This window comes from Aythya ferina (genome assembly GCF_964211825.1).
Source record: "Aythya ferina genome assembly, chromosome: 11".
NCBI lineage: Eukaryota > Metazoa > Chordata > Aves > Anseriformes > Anatidae > Aythya > Aythya ferina.
The window spans coordinates 17,173,911-17,193,178 of NC_140307.1; the positions used below are offsets into that span (position 1 = coordinate 17,173,911).

Genomic DNA, 19,268 nt, shown 5'->3' on the forward strand with positions numbered 1-19,268 from the left:
GATGGCACGAAATCCAGGAAAGGAAATTGCCCAGAAACTGAAGTAGAACTGGCAGTGGTATTTTTAGTAATCCTTCCGGATGAATTGCAGAAAAGTGGCCAAGCAAGATGAATAGCAAAAAGTAAAGGAACTTGGAAGGAACTGCAAGTAATGTAGTTGGTGTATACTGTGACTTATGGATTATTTCTAGGTTGTGGTAAATATGGTAAGTTTATTTAATGATGTAAAATGTATATTCTGTACTGCAGGTCTGACAGCCATGAAAGCACACTACGTTTTATAATAGTGAGCAGTTTAAATTAAACGAACAAAAAAAATAGTTGTATCTGAAGTTGTCTTCAAGTACTATTGTAGAGGGGGCTTTACAGTCTGTGCACGTTAAGAAGCAGTGAGTTATTTTAGTGAGTTATATTGCAAGTCTTGCAGCATGGCACCTGGTCAGCAGGCTGTAAACTTGTGCTGGTCAGAGTTAGTGGGCAGCTCGATGCAGTCCAGCTGTTGGACTTTTCCCAGTCTCTCTTACAATTGCATTTCACACTAACAATTTATGTACTGTTTTTCCATTTTTACCGTGAAACTAACTTTTTTATTTCACATGCAATTTCACTGAAGAGCATCTTTACAGTTTGGTAGTACAAGATGCACCATTCTGCCCTGTTATTTTTGTTGTTTTATTTTTTCTTCTGTGTGTGTGTTTTTTGTTTGTTTGGTTGGTTGGTTTTTTAAATCCAGTATGTAAATATTTTAGATTTGTCTCTGAAAGCTCCATATAACCAGTTTTCCTACATGAAAAATAAATAGTAGAAGCTGTGTGTTTCTTTTGCTCCTTTCATCATAATGCTTATTCAGAAGTGGTCATGTTATTTGCTGCAGCTGTTTCTGGGCAATTTCTCTGAAGATGCTGGGAAGGCCTTGCTTGCTTCTAAAGAAAATGAGTGTAGCCAAAACATTCTAAAACATTAATTCAACTTAAATGGCAAGAGAAAACTTAAATGCTTATTGAAGTAAAACAGGAAAAATGTGCTCTGAATGTGGCAAGTCAAGTGAAAATCATTGTGGTGGGTTGTAAAAAATAAGACAGTTGCTACACTTTCCCTGAGACACGTTGGTTTAATTGGCAGCTGCAAAACAAATGAGGCTGGAGAGTGCCATACGTCCGACCCACTCACCTCTTCTAGCTGCCTCTGTTACAGAAGTTTATCACCTTACTTTTTACCATGTTTTATCACTCCTTGACTTGAATCTTGAGTGTGTCTGCAGCTTGTCAAGGTCCCCTGGAATGAATTACCAGTGGGACATTTGCAATTTACTTCAGCAGCACAAGTCTTCACTTTGTTTCCCACTGACCTCACGTGCCAGCACGCAGTCAGCTCCCAGAAGAGAACTGCTCTTCCACGGGGGCATCGTGCGTGCTCACGTCAGAGCTTGCACGTCCCTCGTCATGCTGAAGTGCTGCTCCCTTTGCTGGTGGGTAGCCACGTTTTTGCTTTATTGTTTTTCTGCTTCTCTCCGTTTGAGTCGGGACACTTTATTATTGTTTTAATATACAGGAAATAACTTTGGTCCTGTCTGTCTGAAGTCTCTATGTGGTTTGGAAAGCAATTAAGTAGGATTTAGGACACTGTTCTCCCAGACATAAAGACCTTAGGACAGAAAATAAATATGCTATGTTATTCTGAATATTAGTACTGCTGCCAAATTTAGAGGTTTCTTTTGAGATGGGAAGTTATTTTTAAATGATTTTTTTTTACTTTTTTTTTTTTTTATTGGTATTTTGCCTGTATACTGTGATTTTGGGTGAAAATCTACTGCAGTTAACTAGGTACTAGACCCACACATAGCATTTTTCTCTCCAGCTTTTCCAGTATGAAGTAGTTAGAGAAAGGAGTCATTCAGCAGTAAGTTTAAGAAATATATCAAATTGTTACATGAATCAGGATATTTCCATTTTTCTGAAGCACAAATGGGACTTTTGCTGTGTTATTCCTTTGGGAATAGGGAATAGATAGTAACTGATTTATCCCAGAACAAATGGGTTTGTCAATGGTAAGGAACATTGCCTTTTTTTCTGTATAAGCTTTGTAACTTCCTGTTACAGAGTTAAAACTTTTATAGAAAGTTTTGGTGCTGTCTGGATGATATTCTTCACAACAATAATGGGCTCTTTTTACTTCATTTTTACATATGCTCATTTCACATCTTCATATACTTTTCTAGTTCAAACCTTTTTTGTTTGTTTGTTTTTGTTTTGTTTTTAAGTGTATCAAAGAGCATGAAGTAGTTACCAGCATTCAGAAGCCAGAGTTTCAAGAAGTCTCGGCATGTCATGAGCTAGAATTGAGAAAGTTGGCAAGACTGAAAAATGTCAGGAAAATGAACTACAGTAATAGAACTATCTTTGAAGTACTAGAAAATTTGAATTATTTCTTTTTTTTTTTTTTCTGATCTCAGTGGTGTAGTTTAAATCAGGATTACAAAAGCTATGGTTAGAAACCATCAAACATCAACTTCTAACCAGAAATACTGACCTTCAGAGTGGATGTGAGGTCATTGCTTACAGAGCCGCACTCCTTAGCACCTTAGCGCATCAACTACCTTTGATTTATTTTTTCTCTTGCTAAGTTTTTTCCAGTTGCAGGGGAAGCTGCATAGAATCAATAATCAGGAAGACAGGAGCTGCAGACCATCTTTGCAAGGAGAGCAGGAAGCTGAACTGTAGGAAATCAGTATTCTTCAGATACTTGAAATGCAAGGCTTAACTTACAGCCTACTGAGATTTTGCCATAGAACGGTAGCCCAAGCAGAAGTGTTGCTTAGAGTTTGTAGCTTGAAACACTCCACCTCTCTAGTGCAGAGCAGCACTGTAGGTCGTTGCAAACAACACAGTTTCAGTTAAGAAGCTGAGTCCAAGACAAAAAACAGATGAAATCAGCTACAGGCTGTATAAGGAATGAAAAATTCCTCATGAGGAATCAAGGGTAAAGCTTTTCATACTCTTTCATGCTTCAGCTAAAAATATTAACACCATAAAAATTCTTCAGGGGGCAGAGTTGAGGTGGTAGCTGCAGGGTGATCACAACATAAAAGAGGTACATTTTCTCTTTATATGGGGAGGCCTCCTTCAGACCTGTCATATGATGGATTTGAAATGAAAGTTTTGTGGGCTTACAGTTTCCCAGACAGCCATCTTTCTACAGCTTCATTATTAACAACAATTTAATCTTAGCCAGCATTCTTTCTTATTTCTGATCTCTTGATAACTCATTTGTTTTATTTCTTTAGCAGCAGTTAGAAATAATATGCAGATCATAAAATATAGCTTTTAATGCAAGTGTTCCATATTAAAATTTATATATATATATATAACTAGTGTCCAGTACATTTTGCATAACAGATTTATTTGCAAGTGTTTGAATTAAAATGTAGCAAGCATAAATAGTGTGTGAAGTGTGGATGGATCTCATATTTAACCTCTATTCAATAATAGGTGAACCATAATTTTTCTTCCAAGCACTATATGAATGATGATTATGCCATTTTCATGGCTGATGGAAAAAAAAAATGTAATTCAAGTAATATCCACAGGACAGAGGTAATTCATTAATGTTAAGAAAATGAGACCTGGGAAGCAAGTGTTAGCTCTTGGGAAAGTAAACATGTAGCATTAGAAAAAATAAATAAAATCAAAATATGTGAATACATTTTTACAGAATCTGATCCTTAGCCATTAATGCCATTTAAATTTTTGAACTGAATAAATTATGACCAGTATTTTTTTTGTGAGCCACAAGTAACAAATTCTTGGTTATGCCACTTGTTTTAGTGCCATTTTGGGAATGATACAGAACTACTTTGCTTTCCTTCAAAACAGTCCAAAAAGAGTCCAAAAAGGCAGAAAGTTCTCCATCATGACTCATGCCTTCTGAGCTTGTGTGGGTGCAACTCTGTGCAACTGCTAAAATCCACTGATTTATTTTGCAGAGGGCAAAATAAAAGTCTGAAACTTCAGCAATTAGGACTCTTTATAGGGACTAGTGATCCAGGGACAGTCCCATTCATTTCCTGAAAGTAAAGATGGCAATTTTGACTGACCGCATGAAGGGCTTCTTACAGATTCAGAAGTGGCTGTAGCCAACTGCTTTAATCTTTAACCTTTCTACATCGTACATTTTACCCAGAACCATGAAACCAGATACATTCTTTACAGTATAGAGAGAAGGCACTGCAGTAATATAAAGTCTTAAATTAATTTATCTACTTCAAAATCTATTCTGTTCAGTTACTGCCATGTTTCTCTTTTAAGAAAAAGAACATTTGATCTTACACTTTTTCTTGTACAAACTGGGATACTCCTAACAATTAAATTTATTTATATTTAAAGTTTGGAGATTGCACACATGTTCTCATATAATTTGTTACCCCACTTTGAAAAATAGGTTGCTGGGTTGTTAGCATCTCTAGAGGCATGGCTATGTCAGTTTAGTGCAGGGAGGATTGATAGCGCCCATGTAATTGCAATTAGGAGTAGTTAGATTATATCTCATTTTCTGCATATAAGACAAACTAAAGTAAACTGACTTAAATAACAAGCATGACTTAAGATTGCAACTGACTAATGCTTGAAGACTGATAAAGTCTTCCATTTCCAACCATTGCTTTTTCATAATCAAATAGCAGGAAGGACTTACAAGAGGCACAGATATGCGATTGTACCTAAGCACTATTTACAAATTTTTTCAAAAACACTATACAGTCCGCTTCTGTAGACAATTTTATCAAGGTGATGCAAATTTAGTCAGCACCAAATATTCCCACGGGGGAAAAAGACTTTGAGCTGTGAACTGAACAAGAGAGGACACTGTCCTCTCTGGTATGTTCTGTTCTGATTCCTTCTGTGCCGGATTTTCTTTAGGCCTGCATATCAGCAGGTACCTCTAGTAGGATTACAGGCATGGTTCTGTGGATTAAGCTGCAGTTTGTTGAGTTCCACGTATTTTGTGGAGACCAACAGATATTTGGTGAAATTTCATGAGCTACTGTTCAGAATATGCAATTGGTAAATAGAAAATAATTTGCTCAAGTTAGAGGCCTTAACTTAATATATACAGGATATTATAAGGTTCAAACCTTAAATATCAGGGTGTTCCTTTGCAGTTATTTACTTGTATAGATCTTTTAAAAATCTACCAGCCCTTTCTTGAATTTTACTAAAGTGTTTACCTCAACACCTTGATGCATTGTGTGAGGAGTATTCCCTTCGAATTTACAAACCTTTTTTAAAATTACTTTCCCTTATTTGGGGTGCAGGCTGTGTATTAATAATTGATTTTTTAATCAGTATGCTTATATTTGTTTGCATCTTTGTAACTATGGAATTTTCCTCTTCATACAAAAGGTTTTCTTTCAACAGAGGAGTGCTAGAGAACAATGAAATTAGGGGGTGGACTAGATGATATTTAAAGGTCCCTTCCAAGACAAACCGTTCTATGATTCTGTGATTGAATCCAGATTTTATGCTTCCCACCTAGTATCTGATTTACAAGCCACTTTTCCTTATGCAAGAGATCCTCGTGGCATTTTCAGATGGCTTGTCATTCCACACCGTGCTGCAGCTAAGGGCTCTGCAGGTGCTCTGGCAAAGAAAGTGTTTTGAAAAGGAAATGGAGAGAGTAGCCAAACAGCTTCATGAAGACTAATTGGAATATTTGGCAAACCAGGACATTCATGTGTCCATAAACTGACTGTCTGGTGCTTCTGCATTGTCTATTGTAATGGTTTTCTGTATCTGCATTCTATTGTATATAATTCGTAAAATTGTCAGTTCAGTGGGAAAGCAGGCGAGGAAAACCACTTCCTTGGCATTTACATGTGCTTGGTGTATGCTGCTGGCTTGGTCACATGGCATCCTCTGAGAAACTGCTGAAAAAGATTACCAAGCTATCTCTAAATTGTCTTTCTTTTCTTGCAGCATAAAACTATGAGTATTCAGGAAAAGCTATCTAAACTTGATTTTTTTTCATAACTATGAATTTAACTCTGTTTTTAGCAGCCACACGACACCAGTACATGAAGGTGATTTCCTCTGATCAAAGTCCTTGTGTTTCTGTCCCTATCCTCTACAGCGTTGCGGAGTCGATCGGGACGGTCCATCATCAATGGAAACTGGGCGATTGATCGACCTGGAAGATATGAAGGTGGTGGGACAATGTTCACTTATAAACGCCCAAATGAAATCTCCAGTACTGCAGGGGAGTCATTTTTAGCTGATGGCCCAACGAATGAAGTCCTTGATGTCTATGTAAGTTTCCTGTAGCTAGGTTAATCTTCCTAATGGAAAATTTGGTTTTGCTGTTAACATGCAACACTGTAATTGCATTCATTGCCCATACTTTGTTACTGTATTGTTCCTTTAATCTTGAAACAGTATTTTGGATATTTTGCTATTGTGCACTATTAACCCTAGTTTGCTCCAGACCCTAGGAAATCTAAGTATCAGTGAAGCCTTTCTCTCTGACTTTACTGATTTAGTAAAACCAATTTTAATTGTTCAGTAAAATGAAAGTAAAGCATACAGATGTGGGTATTTTGGGGGGACTAGTTTTTTTCTGGTTACTTTGGTACTCAAGCAAATTTGGAGTAGTTTAATTTTACAGTGAACCGAATCAAATACCTAAATCAGATGAGGCCTCTCACAGAGTGATACCATCTCAGTTTTCTTTAAAAGAAATGTAGGTCTGTAGGTCCAGAAAACTAAAGAACGTGTTTTTTGAAGTGGGACAGCTTTAATAGGAAGCTGTAACATGAAGATTATAAATATAATAGCTGTTAGATAAGGTAAGTGAGAAGTCAAATTGTAGTCAGGATTGGGGAATTGTAGTGCAAAATCTATTTACTTCAGTTGGGACAGGTTTTTATTGCATCATATTGAAATAAAAATGTAATTGGACCTGATTATAACTTATTCTAAGACAAATGATGTGTTTTGAGGTTATACTTTTCATACAGAAAAGTGTAATAGTTGAAAAAAAGAGATGGAATGGTGATACTGGTTGTTTCATCCAGCTATGGCTTTTTTGCCATTAAGTGCAGTAAGTGAAGGAAAAGTGCATGTGCTGGGTTGTTTCATAGAAAAATACTAACTACCCTGATTCCTCAGCTGGAAAAAGTTAGATGTTGGCAAAGTCATTCTCCATCTGCTATGTGATCTCTTATTAAAACAAATAATAATTATGCAAGCATTACTTCTTTTTGCATACTTTCTGATTAGTGGCAATGTAAGACTGGCTAAAACCTGGAAGTGACCGGCTACCTAGACTCTGCAGTGCAGACTCTGCGTTTATAAAATATATATGTGCCACTGTGTGTTTACATGATGCTGTCAACTGGGGTTTTCTTTAAGTTTTTATTGCCATCTGATGGATGCCTAGTACACAATGACCCAGAGAGAAAAGAATCAAGAAATGGATTAAATAGATATTTTCAAAGAAATATCATAAAAAGACTTAAGCTTAATTATATCATAACCTAATGTTTTAGTTTATGCTTAGTCTCTTTTTTCTCTCCCTTTTGCTAGCGTGATGGACACAGCTTTATTAGCTTTCCTCTGGGGCTGCTACTGTGGATTGTCACATCTAATTTGACTGGACTCTTATCTGAGATGTTTCTTGTAGATATGAGGAATATTAGAATTCATTATTAGCTGACAGAATAGTGTCTTTGTATTTTTTAGTACAATTGGGAAGATAAATATGGAGAGTGCTAGCTGAAAGAAAATCGAGCATCAGCATGACACAAATTCTTTTATATGTTCGAAATTTGCAGCCACAAATGGATATGGATGTCTTTTTTTCAGTCTTTGTCCTGTGGTTCCTGAATCATGCAATTCTATTTTCATCTGTAGTCTCAATCTTTACTCTTTGTGTAGAAAAATGAAGAGATTTGCAGATGGGAGCTCCAAATGGCTTTCTGTTCCTTCTTCCTAAGATCATACTGTCTTTTTTTTCCACTTTCAAAATGTGGAGGAAAAGAGATGTCTAGGTACATAGCACAACCCTTTTCTTTTTGGCCTATGGTTTATCAGGACCAGAGAACTACTGCAAGCTCTAGTGTTTCATGGGTTTGTTTCTTTTTTTGTTTGTTTGTTTTGTTCTGTGTTTTTGTTTTTTTTTTTTTAATTATTATAATTATTACATTTTGTTTTGCTGTTCTTTGTTTTTTTTTTGCTTTAAACTTATTTCAACTTAGATTACTTCAAGGCATCTGCCTGACCAATCCCCACAAAGAATTTAAGAGTAGAAGCAGTTCTGAAGTAATCAGAGATAAATTAGTGAAGTTAGCAGCTGATGGCATCCTTACATTTCTAACGTGAGTGTTCCCAGACTCTCAGCAGCACAAAAAACTGCTGAGAACAGAGTATGCTGCTAACAGTTTTAAAAGCATTCATAAGATTATATCTTGCTCAGGGTTTATGGTACCTGTCTGCTTAGGTGAAAATACAGGAACCGACTTGGAGGCATGCTCATGTCAATTCCTATGGGGTTGTGCAGCATGCAGTCTTCTGAAACCACTCGGCTTTGTTTTCATACTTAAACCAGAAAAGTTTGAAGTTCCCACCCATGTTCATAAAGAACACTTCAAAGAATTGCTGTGGCTATATATAAAGACGTGGAGTCTGTCTGCAAGTACATTACATTTTTATTTGGCTGAAACCTACCATGGAAGGATGCAGGAGGGTTGCACAGGCACTCTTCAGTTGCTGTAACAAGCCTTTGTAACCTGTTCACTTCATCTTTGTTGAGCAATGCTTATGGTGAGAATAGCATAATAGTGACTTGCAAGTTGGTTGTTGAGTCTCTGCCGAGTGGTGCAGAGGTACCTGCACAGTGATGAAAGAAGGAATTGGATTTGCAGGTGCTCTGTTCATGTACAACTGATAAACCATAAAAAAGGCAGCTTGATTTGCAGATCAGGGTCTGTGGTATTTATTTTTCTGTGCCTTGTTTCTTCCTTGCTCGTGTTTCCTAAGGCATCTGTCAAGCTCTTCCAGTCAGAGAATATTTTGGTGTCCTCAGGACCATCTCCTCCTGCTGTCCAGGCTGGTGAGAGGCCAGGCCCTGCCCTGCTTGCCCAGAGCCTGTCAGCTTTACAGTTGTTAAGGAATATTTAGAGAAACAGTGTCTCTGCCATCACAAGCTAGTTCAGTTTGCAAACATAGTAACCTGTATTGTCTTACTTTTTCAGGAAACAAATTGTTTTTTTTTTTCATTTTTAAACACTATCATCAACCTTTATTTCTATCATGACCAATGATAAATAATGTTACACTGTTGATCAGTTCAAGTACATATTTAGTATTAGTAATATAGCAAGTGGAAGAAGTGACTGTATGGCTGTTTTTCTTTTTAGATGATACATCAGCAGCCTAACCCGGGTATACATTATGAGTATATCATTCCAGGAGACAATGTCATTAGTCCTCAGTTGCTTGCTCACAGGAGGCCAGGTAAAATACCACTATTTTCTAATACTAAATACATTCTGTTACCCAGTAAGTTAATGGAGAAATTCATACTGTTAAGTTCAGTGTAAATGCTGCCATTGATCTGGGAGAGGCCTGGAATTCTCCCTACTCATTGGAAGAGACGTCTGCATAGATCTCTGAACTGAAGTGAATTTATATTGTCCTGTGTAGCGGGGAATCTGGTCACGTATTTATATTTTCAGTAATAATTTTGTTGTTAAAATTTTAACCGTGGCTTTACTTGAGCTGGAGTGTTGTAATCATGTCTCAGAAATGAAATCGTGCATGACTTTTCTCTTCAGAGCTTGAGCTAATTTCAAACAACCCTTCTCAGTTTCTCTTTCCTCTCCTACTTGGAGAGGACCAAATACAAAACTGGTACCTCCCCAGGCTATAATCTGGACAGATCATGCTCCTGATTCTGTGCTATGGCAATGTGTTGTACGTACCAATATGCAATTCTGAACTACAGTAGAAATTGTACAAGTGATTTTGGTCCTACTTTTACTGTTCATGACTTGCTCTGACAACTTTCTAAGTGTTTGTGCAGTTTGTTTGTAACAAGGAGCAACTGTACTGTGATATGGGGAGGCAAAAAATACAGAGCATGGTACACAAAATGCTCTAGGAAATTTTGACAGTGCACATTAATTCTACAGTGTGACGTGAGAATCTTCAGTTCTTAACGTATTAAGATCTTAAATTCTTATTGTATTAATGTTCTCTGTAATGCTGGCTGAGACTTGGTTGTCTTAATTTAAAACAACACAGTCTTCACAGAGCACTGTTAGGAAGTCTTTGCATAGCAGATTAAAGCTGCTTTCCAGTTTAATGATGCTGCAGTGTTCTGAGTATTAGTGAATGAAAACAGACTGATAATAGCACATGAGGCTAATTATGCTAATTTTTTTTTTTCACATCATAGGAGAGCCCTTGAATGGTCAGTTAGAAATGCCAGAAAGTACAAATCATGATGAGGAGGATTTGCATAGGGAGATGGACACTCTTACTGGACAGGCAGCTGGAACTTTTCCAGTTATTCAGCCAGGAAGATTTCCTTCTCATCAGCCAGAAAACCAGGTGCCTGCTGTGCAGCCACCAAGACAAAACCGAGAGCACAACTGGAAACAGATTGGAAAAACTGAGTGTACCACTACATGTGGGAAAGGTAAGTGCTTCATACAGCATGCACAGTAAATAGATGACCCACAGGAGGGTTCCAGTGTGGGAGAGAAGAAACATGGAGGGAAGAAGCAGTGTTGAATATTCAGCAGCACTGCTGTACAAACCATTGCTAGACCCGTTTTTTTCTGTTAACTTTTGAGCAAAAAACATACCTATGCTATGAAGTGTGCATCTATTTAAAACACCAGAAATAACAAAATTTAAAATATAAAAAATAAAAGAGTACATATAGCATTTGCTTCTGAAGGGAAGTATTTCAGGATTTTATGGCAAGCTGCTGTCTCTCACACCCTTGTCACACAGCTGCTTTCCTCAACATTCTTTGGCATTCTTTATCCTTCCATCATCTCCAGCTTTGTCTGATACAACCTCCATGTTTTCTGTGCGTTTGTCAACAGCTTTCTGATCTGTATGGGAAGATTTCACAGAGATTCCATCAGATATATCTTCACCTCCTTGAGCGTTGCTGGAACAGCAATAATGTGCCTTTAGAAAACTAGGGTTTTCATTGGGTAGAAGTGAGAAGGAAGAGGAGAATGAAAGGGGCTGGTAATCAGTGAGCCTATGGGAGGTGATAGATTCCCTGTCTTGGGCTTCCCAGGTTAATCTTTGCCATAAGATGTTCACAGTGACCACAGATTCAGTAATGCATGACATAATCAGTTTTGGGGAAAAGTAGACTTTTGTATCTTAAAAGTGAAATTTGTTTTTACTGTACATGGCCAGCCATCAACACTTCTGAAAAATCACAGAGCTTTGAAATAAAAGACCTACCATTGAGGGAACTCAGCTAGGACAACTCTCACCAGTTCATCTACATTGAGAACATTCACTTCCTAATTAGTTTCTTTCTGTAGTAATAGAATGCTTTATGAATTTGGTCCAAGGCCAGATGAGTGTCCATGTTACAGATACAGGTAGAGCTAAAAAAAATAAGTAACAACACATCGATATTGACACTCAAAATTGCTTCTCGATTGCATAAATGTTTATAAATATACTAGAGACTTTTTTCTGGTAGCAGAAAATATGTGTCTCTGAAGGAAAAGTCAAACCAGGTTATATGGGCTGATAAAAAATTGATTGAAAATCATCAGAAAGAAATCTTGTACTGTTTAAGGCTTTGTTTTCATTTCATGTGAGCAGTCTTGTTTGTTTTTTTTTATTCCTTTTTCCATGTTTTCTTTTTTTCTACTAGTTTATTATTTCTTAATACAAAAATGTAGATGATACCCAGTCTTTCTTCTTTTTTTTTCTCTCAAAACAAACCTTTCAGAGTCAAGTATCGTTAGGAATTTTTAAGTTGGGAATAGAAACAAGGAAAGAAAATGGATTTTTATGTTAAATAAGGAAAAGGAGATGATAAATTAACAGTTTTGATGAAAAGCTGAGAGATTTCAAAGCACTTTTTATTAAAACTTGGAGAAAAAAGAGAAGGCTATTACTATTTTTAAAAAGTTAAAATGCTTCACATGAGAACTTCTACCAACTCTTGTCCCAGATTTCCATTTAAGACGACTGAGAAAATAGGTGTGCTAGAATGGTATGGAAACTTCTACTGAATCCTGTCAGGGAAGTGAAGTATCTTTAGCACATCATCCCTCTCTCTCTTGTCCAGAGAGAGAAGGGGCTGGTACACTGCAGTAAGTATGGAGAGTTGTCATATTTAACAAGTCTGCAGTCAACAGTAATATTTCATCTGTAAGATTTATCTTACAAATCATCTCAAAACTAAGGTGAAGTGAGTAGTATTTGGATGTGTTCATTTCCAAGATAACTTTAAAGGGTGGAGGTTCGGTCTCTTTCCAGAAGCAGAAAAGGATGACTGCTAAATCTTTACTCTTCTAAAGCATATGTTCTGGCCTGGCTGCTTGGCTGCATTTTTCCACTTGCATGAATACATGATGTTTGTAATCTCTGCATTGTGATGATTTCATGCAGACCAAGCAGCATGTTTTCTCAGCCTTTAATACAACGCCATGCTGTACTCTCTATATACTAAGCACTTTTCTTAATATTACAATGTAAACAGTATAGTTTTCACTTATGTTTGGAAATTTTGGATAAAATCTTAGATTTCCTGTTGTTATCGTATGCCTTTCAATGCTATTGATATGAACAGCTCATACTGCAGTATCTTTTGCAAAGCATCACTTAATTTTCTTTTTAATTTCAGGGTCCCAGTACCCAATTTTCCACTGTGTCAACAGAATCACTCATGAGGAGGTTCCTGAGAGTTACTGTGACAGCAGCACCAAACCTATTCCAGAAGAGGAGGCTTGCAACCTCTTCCCATGTCCAGCTTTGTAAGATATTAGTGTTTAAGTCAACTGAAATAAGCCAATGTCACTGAAGTTTTGCACATGCAATAAGATATCCTACATATGAAAGTAGTTTGAACTTGTGTTGAAAACTTGTGTTTCTGTCATGAAGTGAGCAGCAAGTCAGTCTAGTAATTTCTCAAAGTTTGTGTGATTGTTCAGGCATACACACTATACCTGTGGTCTCTCTATGGGAACTCTTTTTTTCAAGTGATAGTCTGCAAAAGCTTGTCTAAAGAAGAGGCTCTGTAGGTTATATCACCTCACACTGGATCAGTGTGCTGCAGTACCCAACTGTTCATTGCATGGTGTCATACTTAAAGATGAGATTTGCCTGATAGCACTCTCAACAGCCCCTTCATAAACATGACTTCTCTTTCCTGGAATTAAGTAGTTCTTCAGCTCAGAAGTTGGATCCCAAACTGGTATACCTTGTTTCTAGTTCTGCTGGTATCACAGGCTCATATGCGACTGTTCTGGAGTATTTTACTTGGAGATACTTTCTATCACCAAGTGTTTTTCTCACCTTTTTTTTTTTCTAACAATTCATATTAATTCATTTTTTAAATTATTTTGATTTTACAGAGGACACTATCAAGAATGTAAACAGAGATGTGTAAATATTTATTTAAAATATTATTTATTAAAATACAAATGCATAAATGCATACTTATTAGCATCAGGTAGATCATTTCTAAGTATATAATATTCTCTTCATAAAGGATTCAGTTCTGCGTGCAGAAGCTTAAGTATTATTTTAAGATTCTTTACCAGCATCAAAATCATGTCCTTAGAGTTCTGTTGAGGTAGTATTAGATGAATCTTCACTGAATGAGATGCCCTCTTTTTTTTTTTTTTTAACTTCTTTTTTTCCCCCCTTTTCTGTAGCTGGGATATAGGGGAGTGGTCTGAGTGCAGCAAAACATGTGGCCTTGGTATGCAGCATCGACAGATATTATGCAGACAAATATATGCCAATCGCACCTTGACAGTTCAGCAATACCGCTGTCATCACCTGGAGAAACCAGAGACAACCAGCACTTGCCAGCTGAAGATCTGCAGTGAATGGCAGATTAGGACAGAATGGACTTCAGTAAGTACGATTGATTAATTTGGGGCATAAACCTCAGAAGAGAACAAGAATTTTCTTATAGGTATCACTAATCAAACATGAAATTTGGTGGAAGTGGAATGTGGAAAGCCTTGGAAGTAAGTGAATCTTAATTCAGAAATACCCTGCATGGTTATGACTGTTAGTTTTCAGAAGGTGAAAAAGAGCGATTGCATAGAACAAAACACATAGATATGTATGTACAGAAGCACACAAGCTTTCTGAACAATGATTTTTTATTTCTTTTTAAGTACTATATGAAATAGAGTTGGGAGACAGCTAATAGGTTTGCCTATTGTAGCAAACTTCTTGTTGTTTTTCTTAGCATGTAGTGTTTAGTTACAGGACTGATTTAACCTTATATATGTGTTAAGTTTAGAGACAGTCAGTATTTGCCGTAGCTATAGTTGGTTTGAGGCTATGCCAAGTCTTTCAGATAAAAGTGAATGGTATGGTTTTGTGTTGTTTACAAAAGTTTTGGCCAACCTGACAACCATCCTAGATACTTTCACAGCCATTGTGTAGAGAGAAGAAATATTCTGGTGTGTTAAGTGTAGTGATAAACAAGTCTCTTTTCAGTTAGCAGCAAAGCAAAGCAAAAAAAAAAAATCACAGAAGTGCTGAATTATGTGGGTGGATAGTCCTTGAAAAATGGCAGCTTAACACTGAACCTAAACCTTCTTTTTCCTTTCTATTGAAGAGCTTCATTGCTCCTAATTCCCCAGTGTAGCTAGCTGCATTGCCAGTAGAAGCACAGCTTTCTGTCCACACAGTTGTCATGGTAGGCTAAGGAGTCATGCCACAGATTTTATGTGGCTTCGATCTGCATGGGTTCATTCCTTAAATGTCCGCATTTCTGAGGTTAATGGGGGCATTATTAACCCCCTAGTCATGAAGTATTGGTGATGTGTTGAGATAAAAAACAGACATAAAAAACATATAAATACCTAGCCAGTCAAATGTAAGGAAATGTATTCACCATATTTTAAAATTTATCTGCGGCTAAAGGACAGTAAACTTGCCCTTAATAAAATAATCAAAACTTTACCTTTGTGTTGCACCTAAGAAAAGATTAGATGGTTTATGTATTATTACATTTTGAGAAGTATTTTAGTGTGCAGACAGCCTTTAGAGCTTTACTGCTTATAGTGAATCAACATAAACAAATATTTTAGAAATTGTAGCTGGTTGAATATAGGAGTAATCCCAGTAAAATTCTGTGATTAATTTCCTCTTGGAAGTAGAATTAAAGTTTTTGACATATGGAAGGCTCACTTATAAGGAAAGAAGCAATTGCATTTGGAAACTGTGTTTTCAGCAGAACATTTATTTTTGTTTGTTCTTGTTGAAGTACAATAAGGTTTTTGCTCTAGAGACAGGTCTGTGATCTTAGAAGTAAACCCATCTTAAGACTTTAGTGCTGACCATTTTTCCTGACATGCAAATGTAAAAAAAAACTTTGATTAAAATGAAGAAATAGCATTGTAATAATTTTAAGTTTGAAGGCTAGACTTTGAGGGTAACCCTGGTCAAATCACCGCTTTTTGACAAAGAACAGGGTAGTTGTTTTGATTAGCGTTTTGCTGTGTAATGACTTGCTTCATGCATCTGGTCTGGGTTTTAAAGGCAAATGTTCTAGAGTGAACAGTTGAAGAGGTAACTGCATGCTGAAGGTAAGATCTTTAAGGTATTTTGCTGTAGGGAATATATTTTATGTAATAACTCGGACATGTAAATATAGTAGACATGGTTAAGCATTTGAAAGTAAGGGAAGAACAACGAGGTTGCCTTTGCAATCTCAACTAACTATCCTTGTGCATAGGTACTCAGGTCTTTAATCTCCAGATTCCCAGAGACTTTTCCACATTAATTCTAGAGTGTTTACAGGACTCATCAAAACATACCATGCATACACAGAACATAAAATAATGTTCCCTTTTTTTTCTTGATGATCTGGATGCTTCATGCCAGGCAGAGACATTGATACCTGTCAGTGTTGTCTGAGATTGACGAAAAGAGAGCAGGGGAATAAGGCCTGAACTTTGAAGAGGGATTCAAAAGTTGTTTTTCTTTGCATTTCCCTTGCTTCATATCTGTATATAGATCAAGATCAAAATTATGCATAGTATGTCAGCCTGCTATTCACATACCAGCAGTTCAATTTGATTAGGTACAGCATGGCTCATTGAAGATAGGATTTGCTTTTTTGTTTTCCAAATGTATCTACATAGTATACTGTAGAATGCTACAGACTGAAAATATGGTTTTGAAACTACTAACGTGATTTTATTCCCTATTCCTAACAATCTAAAATAGTTCTGTAGCTTCTGTGGATGTGTTAGTAGGAATAAATGAGCTGTACATTTTCAGCTCCATGAAAAAACATGAGAATTACAGCCCAGAGTCCTGATACAACCTACCATTTGTTACAGTGTTCAGTACCTTGTGGAGTGGGGCAGAGGACCCGAGATGTGAAATGTGTCAGCAACCTTGGAGACATTGTTGATGATGAGGAATGTAACATGAAGCTGCGGCCGAATGATATCGAGAACTGTGACATGGGACCCTGTGCTAAGAGCTGGTTCCTTACAGAATGGAGTGACAGGGTAAGGCTTCCCATTATCTCCGTGTGCTGCCAAATCTTCTAAAACAACTTAGGTGCATCAGAATTAAAAAATACATATACGGGTATAAAAGGAGTGATCTTATTTTCCATGTTTACATTTGATCTGTAAAACAGGCAAGAGCAAACAGAAAATAATGATCCCACGGGTATTGGGCAAGACTCTGGGTGCATGGCCAAACATCTGGATTTAGAACTGGATCTGTGTCTGAACTTCCCAAAACACTGAGTGTGCTGAGATTTATTATTCTGCCTTGCTTAACCCTGAGTCTCAAGCTTCAGATTTTAAAAGTTTCCCTACTGTTTTTTTAAGTGGTGGAGGTTTGAGGCCTGATGTTTGGCTTTAAATTGAAACCATAAAACAATTTTCCTATACCTGTGAAAAGAGAGGAACAACTTCACAAGCACAGTCAAGGTAGATTCAGATTTTCTGTATTTCACAAACATAAAAGTATTTTTTGATTCTAATGAGTCTGATTACCAGCATGAAAGCAATAAAAAGAGTTGTGATTTACCTTGTTTCATGATTGGACTCAGAGAGTATGTTCAACGGTGATATTCATATGCATGGGCTAAGACAAGCCTGGTATTTTGGTCCCTCTTGTGGATTCTTGTGTATCAGGTTTAATCTATAAACAAGTTGAGCTTCCAGTCTCTATAAAATACTGGTAATATTTCCCTTTTCTTTAACTGGTTGTTTTGGCAGGCAAATAATCTCATTTATCATAGAAACCATAAGATTTCTTAACTTCACAGATTCATTATTTAAATGCTTTAAATGCATCTCTGAAAACTGGGATTGTCTGGCTCAAAGGTTACATGCTAGTTTGGGCGCTGAAAAGATTTACATTATGTTTCATATGCAGAGAAGGGGGAGGAACTTAACAAATCAGACAAGTACCTGGTATGTCATATAGTTTTAAAAAGGCTGATCAAACTTTGCTACAGTTAGAGGCTGGTAAAACTTTCAGCCCACAGGCAACTCAAGTAGATTTTATGAAGAAAAAAAAATCTTTATACGCTATTAAGTCTTTGTGGTTATCATTTAAACTTTCTTTTCCCAGTTTTTGTTCACTCAGGACAGAAAGGTACCAGTTGAATTACAGATATTATTGCAAATGGCAAAGATTTTCCTGTAGTGTATATGACAGTGCCTTTTATTTTTTTACCTTTTAGAGCCATTCTTTTTATAGTGCTATTAAAGTGGTATTTACAAAGGAGAAAGAAAAATGCATTCTATCCTCAAAGACGACCTTTCTTGAGGAAAGAAAAAAAAAAAAAGACCCCCATTTTCAGCTACTCTCAGCTAGTGGGGTTCTACCAGTTAAAGCAGATACATTCCAGTGAAGACCATAGCATCAGTGTTTCTTCATCATCCTACACTGGTATTTTTTAAACTGCAGAATTAAAAGTACTTTTTGTAGCTGGATGTTAGAACTGTAAAATGCTATTATGCTTACTTATATGTATTAAATGAGACATAGATATGAAGCAGGTAATGTGGAAAATGTTGGAGTTTTTTTCTTAGTGCAGATGTTTTAGGGTCAGAGAGAAAATAATGGATATTTTTTTTTCTTCTCAGCTTTTATAAGTGAACTAATTAATTAATACCAAATGCTTGCTACTGTAACTGGCATTATTCACCATTACTTCTGCCAGCAATCAGTTTGGAGTTTGATTCACAAAGATAGTGAAAGGAACAGGTCATTTCGAGGGGGGGTGGGAAGGTGTGTGGGGGGAATAGACTCCAAATGGAGTGTGCAGAACCTTCAAAGGTTCGTACATACCTAACAAGGATGTTCAGAGGCATTTAATGGCAGTGGTTCCAATGAAAGCGGAACATGGGAATAATCACTAGTATTGCATAGCAGGGCTTTGGCCATTAGCTTTCTGACTCTACTTCTCACTATCTGTTTTCTGGGATCAGACCTTTCTCTTTGTATAGAAGTATGTTTCTGTTGAAGGATACTGAAGGGGAGCGTTCTGTCATGGAATGGAAATGGGTAACCCCAGGCATATGGGCTTTCTGTGTGCAATTTCCCCAAACAATTCTTAATAAAAAAAAAAAAAAAGCAACATTTCAGCAATAAACATAGACCTGTGATGGTTCAGATAAGCAGCCAGAAGTTCAGATGCTTAAAGAAAACTTGTTCAAACCTCTTGAGTCTGCAAAACTGTGGTGGAAATCTCACAAGAACAGGCCTTCTTTGTGAGATTTATTACATGCCTACTTCACGTCCCAGCTGGAAAAACCACAAAACAGGCTTTTCTATTGTATTTTGACATTTCAGCCGTGGCTAAGAAGAAGAGGTGGAAGAACGTGTCATAACTTTTGAGAATGTTGGAACTTTAAAATGGTTGAGTTCAAACTCGATTACAGTCATAAGAGAAGTCATACAATCATAAGGCCTGATCTGTACTTCTCTGAACCCATTCTGCAAACACTTGATGTCTACTGATGCATGTGCAGCAAGTAGAGATTCCAGAGACCTGTCAAAGATTGGTTAA

General features: G+C 36.9%; 1 protein-coding gene across 5 annotated transcripts in view; it reads left to right on the forward strand.

Annotated features, from left to right (window-relative positions):
- Positions 1-19,268, forward strand: part of THSD4 (thrombospondin type 1 domain containing 4) — a 288,712-nt gene that overhangs the window by 251,316 nt on the left and 18,128 nt on the right. For all 5 annotated transcript variants that reach the window (XM_084532856.1, XM_084532855.1, XM_084532854.1 and 2 more), the window contains 6 exons: positions 6,123-6,298; positions 9,406-9,502; positions 10,446-10,688; positions 12,882-13,011; positions 13,915-14,119; positions 16,570-16,743. In XM_084532856.1, the coding sequence (XP_084388982.1) occupies positions 6,123-6,298; positions 9,406-9,502; positions 10,446-10,688; positions 12,882-13,011; positions 13,915-14,119; positions 16,570-16,743 (1,025 nt within the window). The remainder of the gene's footprint in view (positions 1-6,122; positions 6,299-9,405; positions 9,503-10,445; positions 10,689-12,881; positions 13,012-13,914; positions 14,120-16,569; positions 16,744-19,268) is intronic.